This window comes from Canis aureus, chromosome 9, assembly GCF_053574225.1.
Source record: "Canis aureus isolate CA01 chromosome 9, VMU_Caureus_v.1.0, whole genome shotgun sequence".
Taxonomy (NCBI): domain Eukaryota; kingdom Metazoa; phylum Chordata; class Mammalia; order Carnivora; family Canidae; genus Canis; species Canis aureus.
This window is the reverse complement of record NC_135619.1, coordinates 67,675,596-67,689,736: the sequence shown is the minus strand read 5'-3', so window position 1 is coordinate 67,689,736 and position 14,141 is coordinate 67,675,596. Positions and strand designations below refer to the sequence as shown.

General features: G+C 54.5%; 1 protein-coding gene across 7 annotated transcripts in view; it reads left to right on the top strand.

Moving 5' to 3' along the window:
- Nucleotides 1-14,141, top strand: part of SYNE3 (spectrin repeat containing nuclear envelope family member 3) — a 107,017-nt gene that overhangs the window by 28,374 nt on the left and 64,502 nt on the right. For all 7 annotated transcript variants that reach the window (XM_077910478.1, XM_077910481.1, XM_077910474.1 and 4 more), the window contains one exon: nt 6,295-6,452. In XM_077910478.1, coding sequence (XP_077766604.1) covers nt 6,309-6,452 — 144 coding nt within the window. In that variant the 5' untranslated portion in view covers nt 6,295-6,308. Of the gene's footprint in view, nt 1-6,294; nt 6,453-14,141 lie in introns of those variants that run through there.

Sequence of the window (14,141 nt, the reverse complement as noted above, 5' to 3'; positions counted from 1 at the left end):
GCCAGTCACCATTTATCCGTGACGGGGGGCTGTTTGAAAATCGCTCTCAGAGCCCTTGCTGTGAAAGCCATCCCTGGCCCGTCCTCTTTGTGGCTGGAATTGTCACGTGGACCCTACAACCCTGTTAGGACACGGGGTGTCTGGTGTGAGCATTCACAAGGCGGCGGGCAGAGGGGGGCCGTGGCGTCCTGTCGGTGTGGCTCTGGGCCCATCCCTCAGCCTCTCTGAGCCTGTGCTTCCCTCCAAAAATGGGACAAAGCCCAGCAATTGTTCCCAGCTCTGGATTCAGACACCTTAGTGGCTGTTACAAGATGAAACAAGGTGGTGTGAAGCTCTGTCCCCTCCTTTGACACTTTGCTCTCAGAATCACCTTCTCCGCATGCCACGTGAGAGAGGATCCCCCAGGAGCATCCCGGTGCTCCGAACGGTGGCCTCGCCACATCATTGTCTGTCCTCCGTGAACAAAAGAGCGCGTTCCCCGAATCCACTCGGAATAAGCTTTGGGATTAAACCCAGCTGCATGCTCAGTTCCTGAAATTCCATCCGCGTGTGTGAGAGCAGTGGGAATGAGTCGGTGGAAACTGTGGCAGGGCAGGGATGAGTCACCGAAGGGGACTCTGGGTCAGTGCGTGGCGGGGGCCCCTGGCCAGGCCGGCGGAACAGGCACACTGAGCTGTCACTGCCCATAGAGCCTGCCATGGGGGCCCGGGTTTACTCAGGTCTGCATCCTGAAGCCTTCTGGGTCCCAGAACAAATGCCAGTGACCAGGCGCTGCATGACAGGCTGCATGGCAGCAGGGGCCAGCTTTCTGAGCAGAGGCCCAGATTTACCCTGGAACTTAGATGTTCATCACAGAGGATCTGCAGAGGGCTGGCCGCCCCAGGCTCCCTGGGCTGCATGGACAACCCTCGGGGGGTGGGGGTACGCAGGCAAGGGCGTGGAAGCTGCATAGAGCCATGGTGTTTAAGAGCAAATTTGGACTCTGTCCTGAATTCAAATCCTGCCCATTCTGCTACATCCCTCTGGTTTGGGCAGTGTTCTTAGTATCACTGATCCCCAATTTTCTCAGCAATAATGGAGGGGTAATAACAAGTCTCTCACTGGGGCCTTGTGGGATAAATGAGCTAATAGCTCTAAGTCCTTCATCCCAGAGTCAGGCACACAGAATGCCAGATACTTGTTGGTTATCACGATTATTATCCTTGATCCTGCATCCACCGCTTTGGCAGGCCTTTTTGCCTTTCTGAGCCCGTCTCCGTCTTTGTAAATTGGTACCAATAGTGGCCAGCCACGTGACTGCCACTCTGTGGCCCTGACTGTGGCCCTCCCTCTGGCTAGGTCCTAACAGGATGCTTACAGTGCCCAGATCACCAAACGGCGAGCTGAGTTGGAGTGTTGGCGCATTCCCAGAGAATGTGGGATTGAGGCAGGGGACTGCCCCCGCCTGGTCCTTATGGTGTCTGCCCCTTACAGGTGGCCCCTCACCCCACCCTCCGGCTTCAGCTCTGCAGCATCCTGGGAGGGGAAAGGATGGGGAGGGAGGGGCCTGTGCTCACTGAGCCTTCAGCAGACAGGGTTTTGAGCCCCGGTGGGCAGTCAGCGTCCGGCGATACCCAGCTCCTGCTGCCCTTCGTCCCTCCAGTGTAGTGGAGAAGGTGGGGACACCCCGGCCTCTGAACACCTGCCTTCCTGATGAGTCCCCACTACCTTCTAAGAGGAAGGCACAGGCAGAGAGGAGGAGGCTGGGTGAGCTCCCCCCGCCGTGCAGCCGCAGCACACAGCATGAGGGAGAGCCCCACTTCTACTCAGTGGCCCCCTATGTCACCTCCCTCGCAGGTCAGGGGTGCCCCGAGGACTCAAGGCCAAGCCTAGCACAGTGTAGGCCCTTTATTATGGCAGCCCTGTTGGTGCCCTTCTCTTCCCTTTAGGCTACATCATGTTTCCAGCACTTTCTGCACACAGCACACGTACTGACCACGCTTCTACCCCCATTTTTTCCTGAACTTTCCCCCTCAGGCTCTGGTAAGCTCTCCCCTTGTGATCTGGAGGAAGCCTACCAGTCTCGCCAGCCTCCTGCTAGCATGTGGGTCTTGCACACCTCTGGCTCTTGACCCAGGTTCCCTCTGAACACGTGATGTGACCCAACTTGGCTTTATTCTGTGCCCTGGCTTGGCTCGTCTGTTGTCAAGGCAAAAATATCCTGTCCCTTCCCACTGTCATTTGTGACAACAGGACGCTGGAAACCGGGGAAGTTTGGCTGTGCTCTCTCTCCCCTCCAGCAGACCAGCAGCACCCGAGCCGCAGAGGGCCTCGTCCTCCTGCTCAACCCTGTCACCGACGCCTCAGAATAGTCCAGACACACTCCTGGAGGCCCAGCCTCCTGCCACCTGCAGCCGCACCCCAGGGCTGCTGCTTGGACTTGGAAATGGAAACTTTTTTTTTTTTTTTTAAGCCCTGAGTACTCCTGTACTCCTTTCTTTCTTTCTTTCTTTCTTTCTTTCTTTCTTTCTTTCTTTCTTTCTTTCCTTCCTTCCTTCCTTCCTTCCTTCCTTCCTTCCTTCCTTCCTTCCTTTCTTTCTTTCTTTCTTTCTTTCTTTCTTTCTTCTCTTCCAAATAGTTTGGAAAATACATAGTCCCCTTTATAATACTATGTCCGTTCAACCAATCCAAGAAGGACAAACAAACTTGCCAAGGATGCTGGTGCTCCTCCAGAGAGGCATGCGTACCACCATGCTCACATGCTCACTCGCACAGCCTTCCTTCCCAGTCCGTGGCCTCCTGCAGCTGCCCCCCCACCCCCGTGGGTGCTGCCCCTCTCTACCCTCCCTGGTCAGGGGCACCTGCTGGAAGCTCAGAGATAGTCATGCCCTCCCTCGACCTGAACCCTCGCTGGCTCTTGTCCCCAGAGGCCAGCCCCGCCTCCTGGACGTGGCTCTGAAGGCTCTGATCTGGCCCTTGCCACCCCAACCCCTGTCCAGAGTCCTCTGGTCACCATCTCCCTGTTCCCATGCTCCAGCCTCACCCCCCCCCCCCCCCCAGTGCAGGAGCCTTCCACTTATCCCACCTGCTCCAGGCCAGGTGACAGGCAGGCCCTCCTTGGCTGTTTCTCAAAGCTCACGTGGTGTCCCCCCACCCCCCAACCCAGGGCTGTACCTCTGCCCCTGGCTTCCACCGGGGAAGTCCACGAGGCTCCCAGTAAACTCAGTTGAGGGATGCTTACAAGGACCAGCAGTCCTGCTCCTTAAATCAATTGTGGATGGGCTTGGCTTTTCTCCTGCCCATTTGATTTTTAGCTGAAAATTTTCCACCCTGTGGAACAAAATAGGCTCTCCTTCCTCCTGGCTGTGAGAAGGCGTAGAGCAGAAATCCTCCCCCCCCCCCCCCCAAGCTCTGGGGACCCAGAGGGAGCTACAGATGGAATTTAGGGGTGAAGACCTTAGTCTTACTGCTGAGAACCTCTACCTGTGAGCAGTTCCTGCCATCATGCCGGGGGCAGAACCAAAGCAAAGCCCCCTCTCGCATGACCAGCTCGGGTAACGTTGTCACATACGCTTTTATGCTGCATTGCAGTTGGAGATACCTTGAAATGGTGTCCCTCCCCATCACTACTTCAAAATTAGGGTAGTAATAAACCCCACTCTTAGCTCTTTTGATTTAATGCGTTAATAAAAAAGCGTGTGCGCACGCGTGCATGTGTATCTCATTAATTCAGTCTTTTGATAACTATGGGTTTTTAAAAAGATTTTATTTATTTATTTAGAGAGCGAGCTGGGGGCGGGCGGGGAAGGGGCAGAGCAGGAGGGAGACAGAGAATCCCAAGCAAGCTCCCCTCTGAGCTTGGAGCGCGACCCAGGGCTCCATCCCAGGACCCTGCGATCACGACCTGAGCCGAGACCAAGAGTGGGATGCTCAACCAGCCAAGGCACCCTGGCCTCCCGATAACTGTGTTTTAATATGATTGATTTCCTTTGTAATTCTTTGCATTTTATGGTTGGCATTTCAAGCCTCTGCTCAGAGAAGGAGTCCACAGAAGTGCAAGAGCGGTCCCACATCCCTCAAAACCCGCACCCTGGCCTGCAGCTCATCCACCTGCTGCCCACGCATGCGTTCAGTGCGCAGCCTTTCTCCCGGGGCCTCTGCAGGCAGGCCTGGCTGGGAGCACGTGCTTCATCCCTGTGCAGGACTCTGAATGGGAACAAAACGGTTGGCAAAACAGGCCAAGAGGCCCCAGGGTCTTGAACGCCACCTGCAAGCTCACAGGCCTTGAGCATTTCCAGCCAGAAGGGCCCTCCCAGGCCTCCCTGCTGTTGTGATTAAGGCTGTCCCCACCATCAGAGGCACGGGGAGACTCCTTTCTGCCCCTCCCATTCCTTTTGCTTTGTAAAGTTACGTAAAAGCCTGAGCTTTTGGAAGCCAATCAAGTCCCAAGCTAGACAAGAGATTAAAGACACAATGAGCCAATTTAAACGCCCGCGCATCCTAATGTGCTTTACAAACGAAGCTTTCAAAGACAGGGAGTGGCTTCAGGGAACATATTAAACTGTTAGAAAAAAAAAAAATCAAAACAGCTCTGAAAGGAAAACAGGACGGGCCACTGAGCTCTGAACTGCAGGCCCAGATCCCACCCCCGCCCGTGGATAGCATCCTCCAGCCTGGAAGGCCTAGCTCGGCGCCCACCTGGCGGGGGTGCTCAGAATCTCAGTTTCTCAATCAATGCTTGTTGAGGGACCAGCTGCTGAACCAGAAGGAAGGGCCGGCACACAGTTCAACCATGTGAAGAAACTGGGTTTGTTTGTTGTTGCTTTTAATTTTTCTTTGTAAAGTGATGCTTGCTCTCTAGAAAACTCACAAAGCGTCTGTGGAAAAACAAGGAAACAAACCCCCCCAGCTGCACGTTTCCACCATCCACAGGCGAATCGCCTTTGACCAACTGGCCTCCAAGGACACTCTGCCAGGAAAAGAGAGGCCTGAGGTCACATGGGCCCCGGCTCGAGCCACTTCAGCCCACACCCCCCCTCTGCTCTAGTTAAGTCACGGGGACTCGTCATGGCAGGACTGCCCCAGCTCTTCCCATGAGCGCAGTTGCTTGTGGTTTTGTTTGCTTTTATTAGTTGTAGAGTCGTACCTACTAAATACACAGTTTTGCCTAGTTTTTGGGTATCATGTCGTAAGAATTCCCCATCATCGATTCATTTTCAATGTATTTTTGTGGGCCGCTTGATATCCTGAAATGCAGTGTGCCTTCCTTTCCTTACCTAATCCCCCCACTGTTGGGCATTTGCGTATTTCTCGTTTTGTTCTGTTTTCCATGGTGCACTAAACTTTATAACAATTCCGGGCTGTTTCAACATCTGCAGAGCGCTTCCTCTGTGCAAGGCGTTGTGGGAGGTTGGGGATAAGCTACACACAATCCCTTCACCCAAGATGCGGATATAAATAACTTTAATCCAAAGCAGGTTAGCAGGTTATAGTTGCCATAAGCAGACAGCTAGAACTGGAGTACAGAATGGTTTTGCCTGGGCTTCATGGGACTCTAAGAAAGTTAAGTGCGAAAATCTGAGCTTCTGTGTCTGCAGCTAAAAGGTGAGGGTCAGGGAGCAGAGGGCAGCGTCGTGGAGGGCTGGTTTACCTGGTGGGGGGGGTCCATGCTGGCAGGCAGGTGGCCCCTAATATGCCAGAGCAGGTGGGGCTCATCTCAAGTGTAAGGTCAGTTGATTGTCCGTGGCTGCCACAAGCCAGGTGGCGTGTGGCTCGGTGGAAAAACACCAGTGATGGTCTGCGGTGGACCCAAGCTGGTGGCAAACTAGCAACAAGACACCTGGCTACATGGTTGGCCCTGACCCTGGGACCTTTATATTCCGGTGAGTTTCCGGGGCCGGCGTCAGCTTGGCCGATGCCAAAAATCGTTTCTTAGGTTAAGGCTTCTGGGTCCATGCAGATCGTGATTCATTATGTCGTGGCCATCTCAGACCACATGTGTTTGGGGATTCTCTTTTGGAGGGGCGCCAACCCGCAGAGACCGGAGAGGGTTGGCCCTGAGTCCCAAGGTAGGGTGAGGGGGCCAGGGAAGCTGAGAGGCCCGAGAGAATCTCGCCAGCCCAGTGCCCTGAGCCCCCCTCTCCCTGCTTGGCCACAGCAGAGGCCTGCTTTCCTCCCTGGTCCTTTGGCCTTTTGACACACACAATTGCCGCCGTGCATCCTCCCCAGCTGTGCAGCTGTCCCCAGCATTGGTCCCCCAGCCCCGCTGCCCTACCCCTGCCCCGCCGGCCTGATCTCATGTGGTCTTGTCTTTAGCCCCTGCAGGTGCCATGACTCAGCTGGCCCAGGAGAGCTTCGACAGGAGCGTGGAGGACGCCTGGGAGTGGATGAGGGCCGTGCAGGATCGGCTGCAGGTCAACGACAACACCCAGGGGCCCCGGGCGGCCCTGGAGGCCAGGCTGCGGGAGACCGAGGTAGGCAGAGGCCGTGGCCTCCGTAGCCCCATGGCCTTGGCCACGTCCCTCCCTCTCGGGCCCCACCTTCCTGGACTGTTAAATGGCAGGGTGGACTTGACTCTCGCAAACTTTGATGTGTTTGAATCATCCGGGGATTTGGGTTTGAGGACGGGTTCTGATGCAGAAGGTCACGGTGGATGCCACCCACGGCATTGCTAACCTGCTCCGGGTGAGGTGTCACTATTGGTCCTGGGACCGCACGCTGCCAGGTGCCCTCTGGTTTTCCTGTCCTGGCAGAGGCACCGTGCGGCCAGGTGGGCCCCCAGCCAGCCCAGGTGGGCCAGGCCTGGTGCCCTGCAGCTCCCCTGCTACCCTGGGCCTTAGGTCCCTGCCAGGTCTCGGTGGGCCCAGATCGGCCTTCAGGAAGGTGCGGAAGGGGCTCTATCCAGTTGGAAGTGACCCCCCAGCTTCCCCAAGCAGGGCTCAGAGCCTGTGGGTCTACACCTGTCGGAAGTGCTGGTGCCCAGTGCCTGGCCTGGCATTATGGTGCCCCCATCCAACGGCATCTGCTTCAGGCTCGGGGCCAAGGGGAAGAATGAATGAATGAATGAATGAATGAATCAGAGACCTAGGTCATAGTGTCCATGCCGATGCTAAAGTGCTCTGTGGCCTTTGGCAAGTCCCCGTCCCTCTCTGGGCCTCACTTTCCGATCTATAAGCAAAGCCATGACGTAGGCGTCTTTTGGGTCACATCCACTGGGCTATTGCACAATTCTAACTTGTCACATCACCATGGTCACTTTTGAGGGGGGCTAACCTTTTCCTACACAAACTGGTCTCCTGACCAGGCTAGAAATGGGGCTGACCCCACACTGTGTGCTTTCTTTCTTTTGTGCCTCTTACAGAAAATATCTAGTGCTCTTTTTAAGAAATGGACAGTCAAAATGAAGACATTTATATCACGTTGCTAGGGCTCATCATTTGAGGTTCAACACAGCATCGTGAAGGAGGAGCCACTGTCCGTGTTTTCCCATATGGGGAAAATGGGTCTCAGGTCATGTGACTTGTTGAAGGTGGAAAGGTCTCTGGATGGGATATTCCATCCTGGAATTTGAATCTTCTGAGTCCTTGTCAGATGAGCTTTCTGCTTCCCTGCAGTGTCATGTGCTTCTCAGATGATCAGAGACGGGGTATTCACAATAAAACCATGCCTGGCAGGGCAGAGAGCAGGGCATTCTAGTTTCTTGGGTGTTCTGTTTGATAGAACAGCTCACTGGACTTGAGAGAGGACAGACTTTGGAGTCTGGACATCTTGGGTTCAACTCCCAGCTCTGCTTCTTGCTGGCTGTGGGAGCCCCTGCAAGTCATTTGACCCTACTGGGCCTCATTTTGCTTCCTTTCTAGAAAGGGGTAGGGCTAAGGATCTCAGAATGGTGCTTCTCATGCCTTCACTGGCCTGGCTCTGGTGGACCAGAGACCTGTCACTTTGAGTCACATTTTTTCACTAGCCTCCCCTGTGTCAGGTGTCAAACTGTGGCCGTGGGACCACCGGGTGATGGATTCATCCCTGGTCCCTGCCCTCAGGTTGCTCCCGACGCAGCCCCTTGCCACACACCTTAATTAAATACAGCCCTGCTCTTCCTGCGAGGTAGGCGTGGAGGGGCCTGCCTCTCTCCATGGCTTACGTTGCCTGCCTCCTGGTGTAGCGCCATCTGAGCCCTCGCCATCCTGGGCCACGTGTCCTTCTATGACAACCAAGACCAGGTGCTTGATGGGCCTGGTAAACGCCCCCCCACCCCCGCCTCCACCAAGTGACCATCATGGCAGAAAGATGGGAACACTTTTACGTCATGGTCATAGGCTTCCCAGTTGGACAGTGAAGTGAGCAGAGAACCCAGGGCTCTTGAAAAGCCCCAGTGAGGTCACGTCCTCCAGCCTGGGTGATCAAGGGAGGCCTCTGGGGACAAGTGACTTTGCTATTGAAGCTCATAGAGGAGGTAATCAGCTTGGGGGATGCAGGGGTGAGGGGGGTGAGGAGGGAGCTCCAGGCAGGGACAATAGTGTAGGAAAGGCCCAGAGGTGGGCACAGTCTGTAGCACATGCTCAGAACCTCAACAAGGCTATAGGGGAGCACCAGCCATCAGGCGGAAGCAGGGGACAGGGCCAGAGGGGTGGTCAGGGCTCAGAGGGTGACAGCTTGGAACAGCGAGCCCGGGCGCTTGGACGTCTCTTCTGCAACAGGGGGATGGTGGATTGGAAACTTGGATGGTCAGGGATTGAAGGGACGGGCGAGCCTGGAGTGGGGAGAGGAGTTGGCAACCCAAAGCCCCTTCCCTCGTCAGACTTGGCCTTTGTCACCATCAGCACTGTTATTGTCACCAGCAGGCATTTATCAAATAATGAGTCCTCCCGGATCACTGGGAGCGGGGACCTGACACTCATTCAACACCTGCTCTGTGCTTGGGGCTGCGCTAATCGCTTTCCTGTTTAATTTTACGAAAGCCTGGTGAATGTGGTTTTATTGTCCCTAATTTTCAATAATAAAATGCGGTTCTGAGACACAGCGATGAGCCAAAACTCAAGAAATTGATCTTGGGGGCACTTGAATGGCTCAGTGATGGAGCATCTGCCTTTGGCTCAGAGCGTGATCCCCGGGTCCTGGGATCGAGTCCCACATCGGGCTCCCCTCTGCCCGTGTCTCTGCCTCTCTCTCTGGGTCTCTCGTGAATAAATATATAAAAATCTTAAAAAAAAGAAAGGAAAAGAAATTGATCTTGTCAGGGCCTGAACCCAGGGCTGAGTCTGGAGCATCACTGGCCATCCCTGTGCGGGCACCTGGAGCAGGGAGGCAGGTGAGGGGTGCCTTACTCAGGGGCTCACCGCATAGAAGGGGACAGGTATGCACATAATCCACGCCACACGAGGGTCCCATGATGTCATTGATGTTATTCCCCTCCTCTAAAGCCTTCCATGGCTCCCCATTGCCCACCAAGGAGAAAAACCAAACTCCACCTGGCATCAGAGTCTCCCACTGTCTACACGACTCTGCTGGCCTCGGCTTCTCCAGCCATCCCGCCTGCCGAGGGCACATCCTCTCCTGTTAGCAGAGAGCCTCGAGGTCCTCTCAGCAAGCCTCTGGCCTGTGCCGTTGCCTCTACTTGGAATGCCCGTTCGCGTGGGTGTGGCCGTGCTTGTGAAATGAAGCGCTCCTAGCCCCAGCCCCATCTCCTGATGTCTGTCCTGGAACACTGCAGCCCTGCGCGAGTACTTGGTGTCTCGGGAACTAATCCCTTTGGGCCTCACACCCTTACCCTGGCAGCTCATTGCCCTGGGTGTGGGTCAGGCATAAGCCAAGGCGAGGGTGGTCCTTAGGACTTGGAACCTAGGCGGAGGGGTCACATCTTGGGTGCTCCCACGCAGGCTCTCCCACGGGGCTCAGGCGTGCTGTTTTCTGGGCTTTGACATGTCAAAACCAATTTCGCAATAAGAAAGAAAACATTTGGGCAGCCCGGGTGGCTCAGTGGTTTAGCGCCACCTTCAGCCCAGGGCCTGATCCTGGGGACCCGGGATTGAGTCCCGCATCAGGCTCCCTGCAGGGAGCCTGCTTCTCCCTCTGCCTGTGTCTCTGCCTCTCTCTGTGTCTCTCATGAATAAATAAATTTAAAAATCTTTAAAAAAAGAAAAAAAAAACATTTCGCTCAGGCCCTCTGGTGAAGGGAGCAACTGGTGACTTTCCTACCTCCCCAGTCCATGGGACCTCTCTCTGGGGCCTGGTGGGGGGCACCCCAGCAGCTCAGTGATGTGCACTCCTGGTAATTGTCTGCCTCAGTGCCAGGATGTGAGTTCCAATCCAGCTCTGATGCCTCATAGCCACGGGGCCAGGAGCACGTCCCACGCCGTCCTGCCCTCCCTGCCTTCTGCACGAGGAGTGTTGGCAGCTCTAGGACCCTCATGGTGGTGGAAGCCTTCTGCAAAGGGAGACTGGAGAGAGTGTTGCTCCTGGGAAATAGGACTGGCCAGCTGGGGTTCGAATCCCCACTGTGGCCCTGGCACCTCGGGAGCTTCAGCTTGTTGGGGTGGAGGTGGGGGTGCTGGTTGTCACCTTGCCGGAGGGAGGGACCCTGGAGGCGAATGACTTACTGGTGCCTTTGGCAAAGTGCAGGCACCCTGGCAGAGCCAGCCCCATGGGTGAGGTGGTTTCGATGCCAGGATCACATGTGTGCCGACCCTCCCTGCCCATGCCCAGCCTCCAGGAGCTGGTCCCCCGAGTCCCAGCATCCTGTCTCTCTGCCCACTGGTTCCCAGCTCCGTGGCCCTGCACTCGGGGCCTAGCCTCAGCCGGGCTGCTTCCTAGCTGCCTTCCAGGCTCCTGTGTGGTCCGATACAGGCTGTATTTCCCAGAACTTGGCTTCCAGATGTTGGACACACTGTGCCTGAACACATCGTGCTTCTCTGCCTCTGCTCAAGCCCCCATCACAGATGCTTGCGTGTCACTAAGACTCGGTGCCAATGCCACCTATGCACGGAGCCTCCTTGGGTTTCCCCACATCCCTCATTGGAGCTCCGATCATTATTTTGTGGTATCTGTGGCTCATTGACAGTCATCTGTGCTCTCAGCCACAGCCTGCAAGCATCAGGCCTTATTTGTTCATCTGGGACCCCAGTGCCCAACACAGTACCCAGCAGAGTATGGAGAATAGTACCTAGTATAGCACCTAGCACCGTGCCCAGCACAGTGCTTAACTTGGTACCCCATGTAGTACAAAGCATAGGACCCAGCACAGCGCTCAACTCAATGCCAAGCGTAGTACTCAACACAGTGCCCAGCACATGCCCAGCATAATATCCAGCACAGTACCCAACTCAGTATCCAGCACAGTACTGCACATAGTGCCCCGCATAGTACTCAGTATAGTACTGAGCATAGTACCCAGCACAGCGCCTGCCTGGTCTTGGCTGCATTGAGGACAAGCCCTGACTAACCTCGTTCCTCCAGCTTTCCTTATCTATTTGTTCTTCTCTCCTCTGAGGCCTTCTCTCCTCCAACCCCCACCAGTCTGGTCCTCACTGCTCCTTCCAATCAGGGTCATTCTGTGGCTGCAGTTCAAGTACCCCTTCCCAGCGGGCCAGTCCCTCCTGCCACACACTCCTGGATCTTGCTGCTAATCAGCTAGAAAAGAGCCTCCCACCAACCGAAGAGCATGATCACAACAGTAGTGAAGAAAGGCAGAATCTGCTTCTTAGAAGCTTAGGCCCGGCCTCTGGCCTCCTGGTCCCGGGCCCACAGCAAATATCCCGTTGGTTGATGTTTCAGCTTGCGGGCAGATGTGTCAGCTTCGGGCCAGATGGGGCTTGGTGTTCCGCCTGCTTTGGGCCTGGCCGGCTCTTCTCTCTTCGGCAGGGAAGCCACAGAGCACTCCCTGCCAAGGGCAGGGGACCTTGGGGTCCAGCCTACGCCCCTCTGAGCAGGGAGTCAGAAACGCAAAGGGCCAGAGGCCTAGGGGAGGTCACACAGGATGTGGGAAAGGGGCTCTTGTCCTCATGGGGACTTTCCAGGCCCCGCTGGCTCTGTCTCTGGGGCTGACGGAGAGACAGAACTTAGCTTCTTCCCCCACGGCTGTTGGCTCCCTGGTTTATGGAGCTGGATTCTGCTGGGGCCTCATCTGGGCAGCAGGGATAGAAGAGGCCGCTCCAACCTCCACAGAGAACTGGCCTGCAAAGCTCCAGGCTTCTGTGGCTTCCCAGCACCCCTGTTTGTAAAACTGCAGTTCCCATGGCACCCCTCCTGTGAGTTCAGGGTGTGGACATTATGTCTACTCCTCAACGCTGAGAGTCAGAAATACCAGGTCCTTAAATTAAATCCCAGGGGATGGCAAGTAATTCATTCTGAGCTCACTGTGGGACCCCTGCTCCTGAGTGGTGTGAAGTTCTGTGCAGGGGGTGGGTAATCTCACTCGGCCCAGAACATTCCGCAGTGGCCCTCAGATCTTTAGTCCACACTAACCACTATAGTATCTTTGTCGCCTACGTTGCAGCCTGCTGCTGAGCAGGACTTGGCAATTCTGTTGGGTTCTTGCTGCAGCCATGATCCTCTGGCGTCCTTCTGTGTCCTGACGCTTGGCCGGGATCAACAAGCCAACAGAACCTCTTTCCCCCTCTTGGGGTAGCTCCCTGCTCCCCATTTTCCCTGCCTGCCAACACCCCGCCCCCCGACACACCTAGACCACAGAGGCAGCCTGTGGAAGGAGCTTGTTTAATGCCACTCTTTGATGGCACAGGTAGGAGGCGAAATGCCTCTATCATCATCATCATGGTAGGCCATTCTCATAGGAAGTAACAAAAAGGATTGACACCATTGCCCCTTTGCACATGTTGGAAAAGGATCTACATCATAGCTCAGCCTTTTACAAAGTATACTAACTAACACATCAATGTTTTAAGTAACTATTTTTTTAAAAAATATTTAATTTATTTATTCATGAGAGACACAGAGAGAGAAAGGCAGAGTCATAGGCAGAGGGAGAAGCAGGCTCCCTGTAGGGAACCTGATGCGGGACTTGATCCCAGGACCCTGGGATCATGCCCTGAGCCCAAGCAGATGCTCAACCCCTGAGCCACTCAGGTGTCCCAGTAACTGTATTTTAAAAAATTAATGGTATAACCCTATGACGTAGACAAAGTGGGAATTGTTATCATTATCTCATGGTGCCAAAGGGAGACCCAGAGTGACCCAGGGGCCTGCTGGGGGCACACAGCTATCAGTGAAGCAGCATCTGGCTCCCCCAACCTGGCCCCAGCCCAATGCCATCCACAGAGAAGAGTCAGAGACAGCCAGCCCACTGGGACTTCATTCTGAGAAGGCTGGCTGCCAGGCCGAGGGAGACAGGCTGGGCAACAGAGCTTGAGCTATCAGCAAATTGCTGTTCAGTAAAGAGGGATCAAGGGTGGGAAAAGGCAGTACTAGCAGTGAACAGTCAGTAGCTGACAGTGGAGCGTGGGCCAGGCAATGTGCCTGGGCATCAGGAAATGTGACCATGACCCTGGGTGGTGTCAGTGTCCTCTTCCCCCATTTCACAGGCCTGGAGCATCTAAGTACCATGAGGAAGGTCTCGCAGGTAGGGGGAAAGGCTCTGGAATTGGAATCCAATTGTACTTTTCACTACAGAGACCATACTTTAGTTGCCAAAGAAATAAATAATGGCAATAAGGACCAGAGCTGATGTTAATCAGAGGCGTACTACTTGATAGACATTGTGTATTCGTCTGAGCCCTCCAAGAGGCCAATGCCAAGATGAGTTTAAAAGCTCAAGATGTTTTAGTACTGGAAGTCCTGCCCTCAGCATCAGATAGCAAAAAAAAACAAAAGGCGTCCAAACTGGCAAAGAAGAAATCAAACTTTTATACTTCGCAGACGACATGATACTCTATGTAGAAAACCCAAAAGCCTCCAGCAAAATAAATTGGTAGATTTTTTGCTATAGGAATTCAGCAAAATCGCAGAATATAAAATCAAAGCACAGAAGACAATTGCATTTCTATACACTGCCCAATAAAGCAGAAGAAAGAGAAATCAAGGAATCGATCCCATTTACAGTTGCACTGAAAGCCATAAGATACCTAGGAATAAAAAGCTTTTGTGCAGCAAAGGAAAACAGTCCACAAAACTAAAAAACAACCTATGGAATGGGAGAAGATATTTGCAAATGT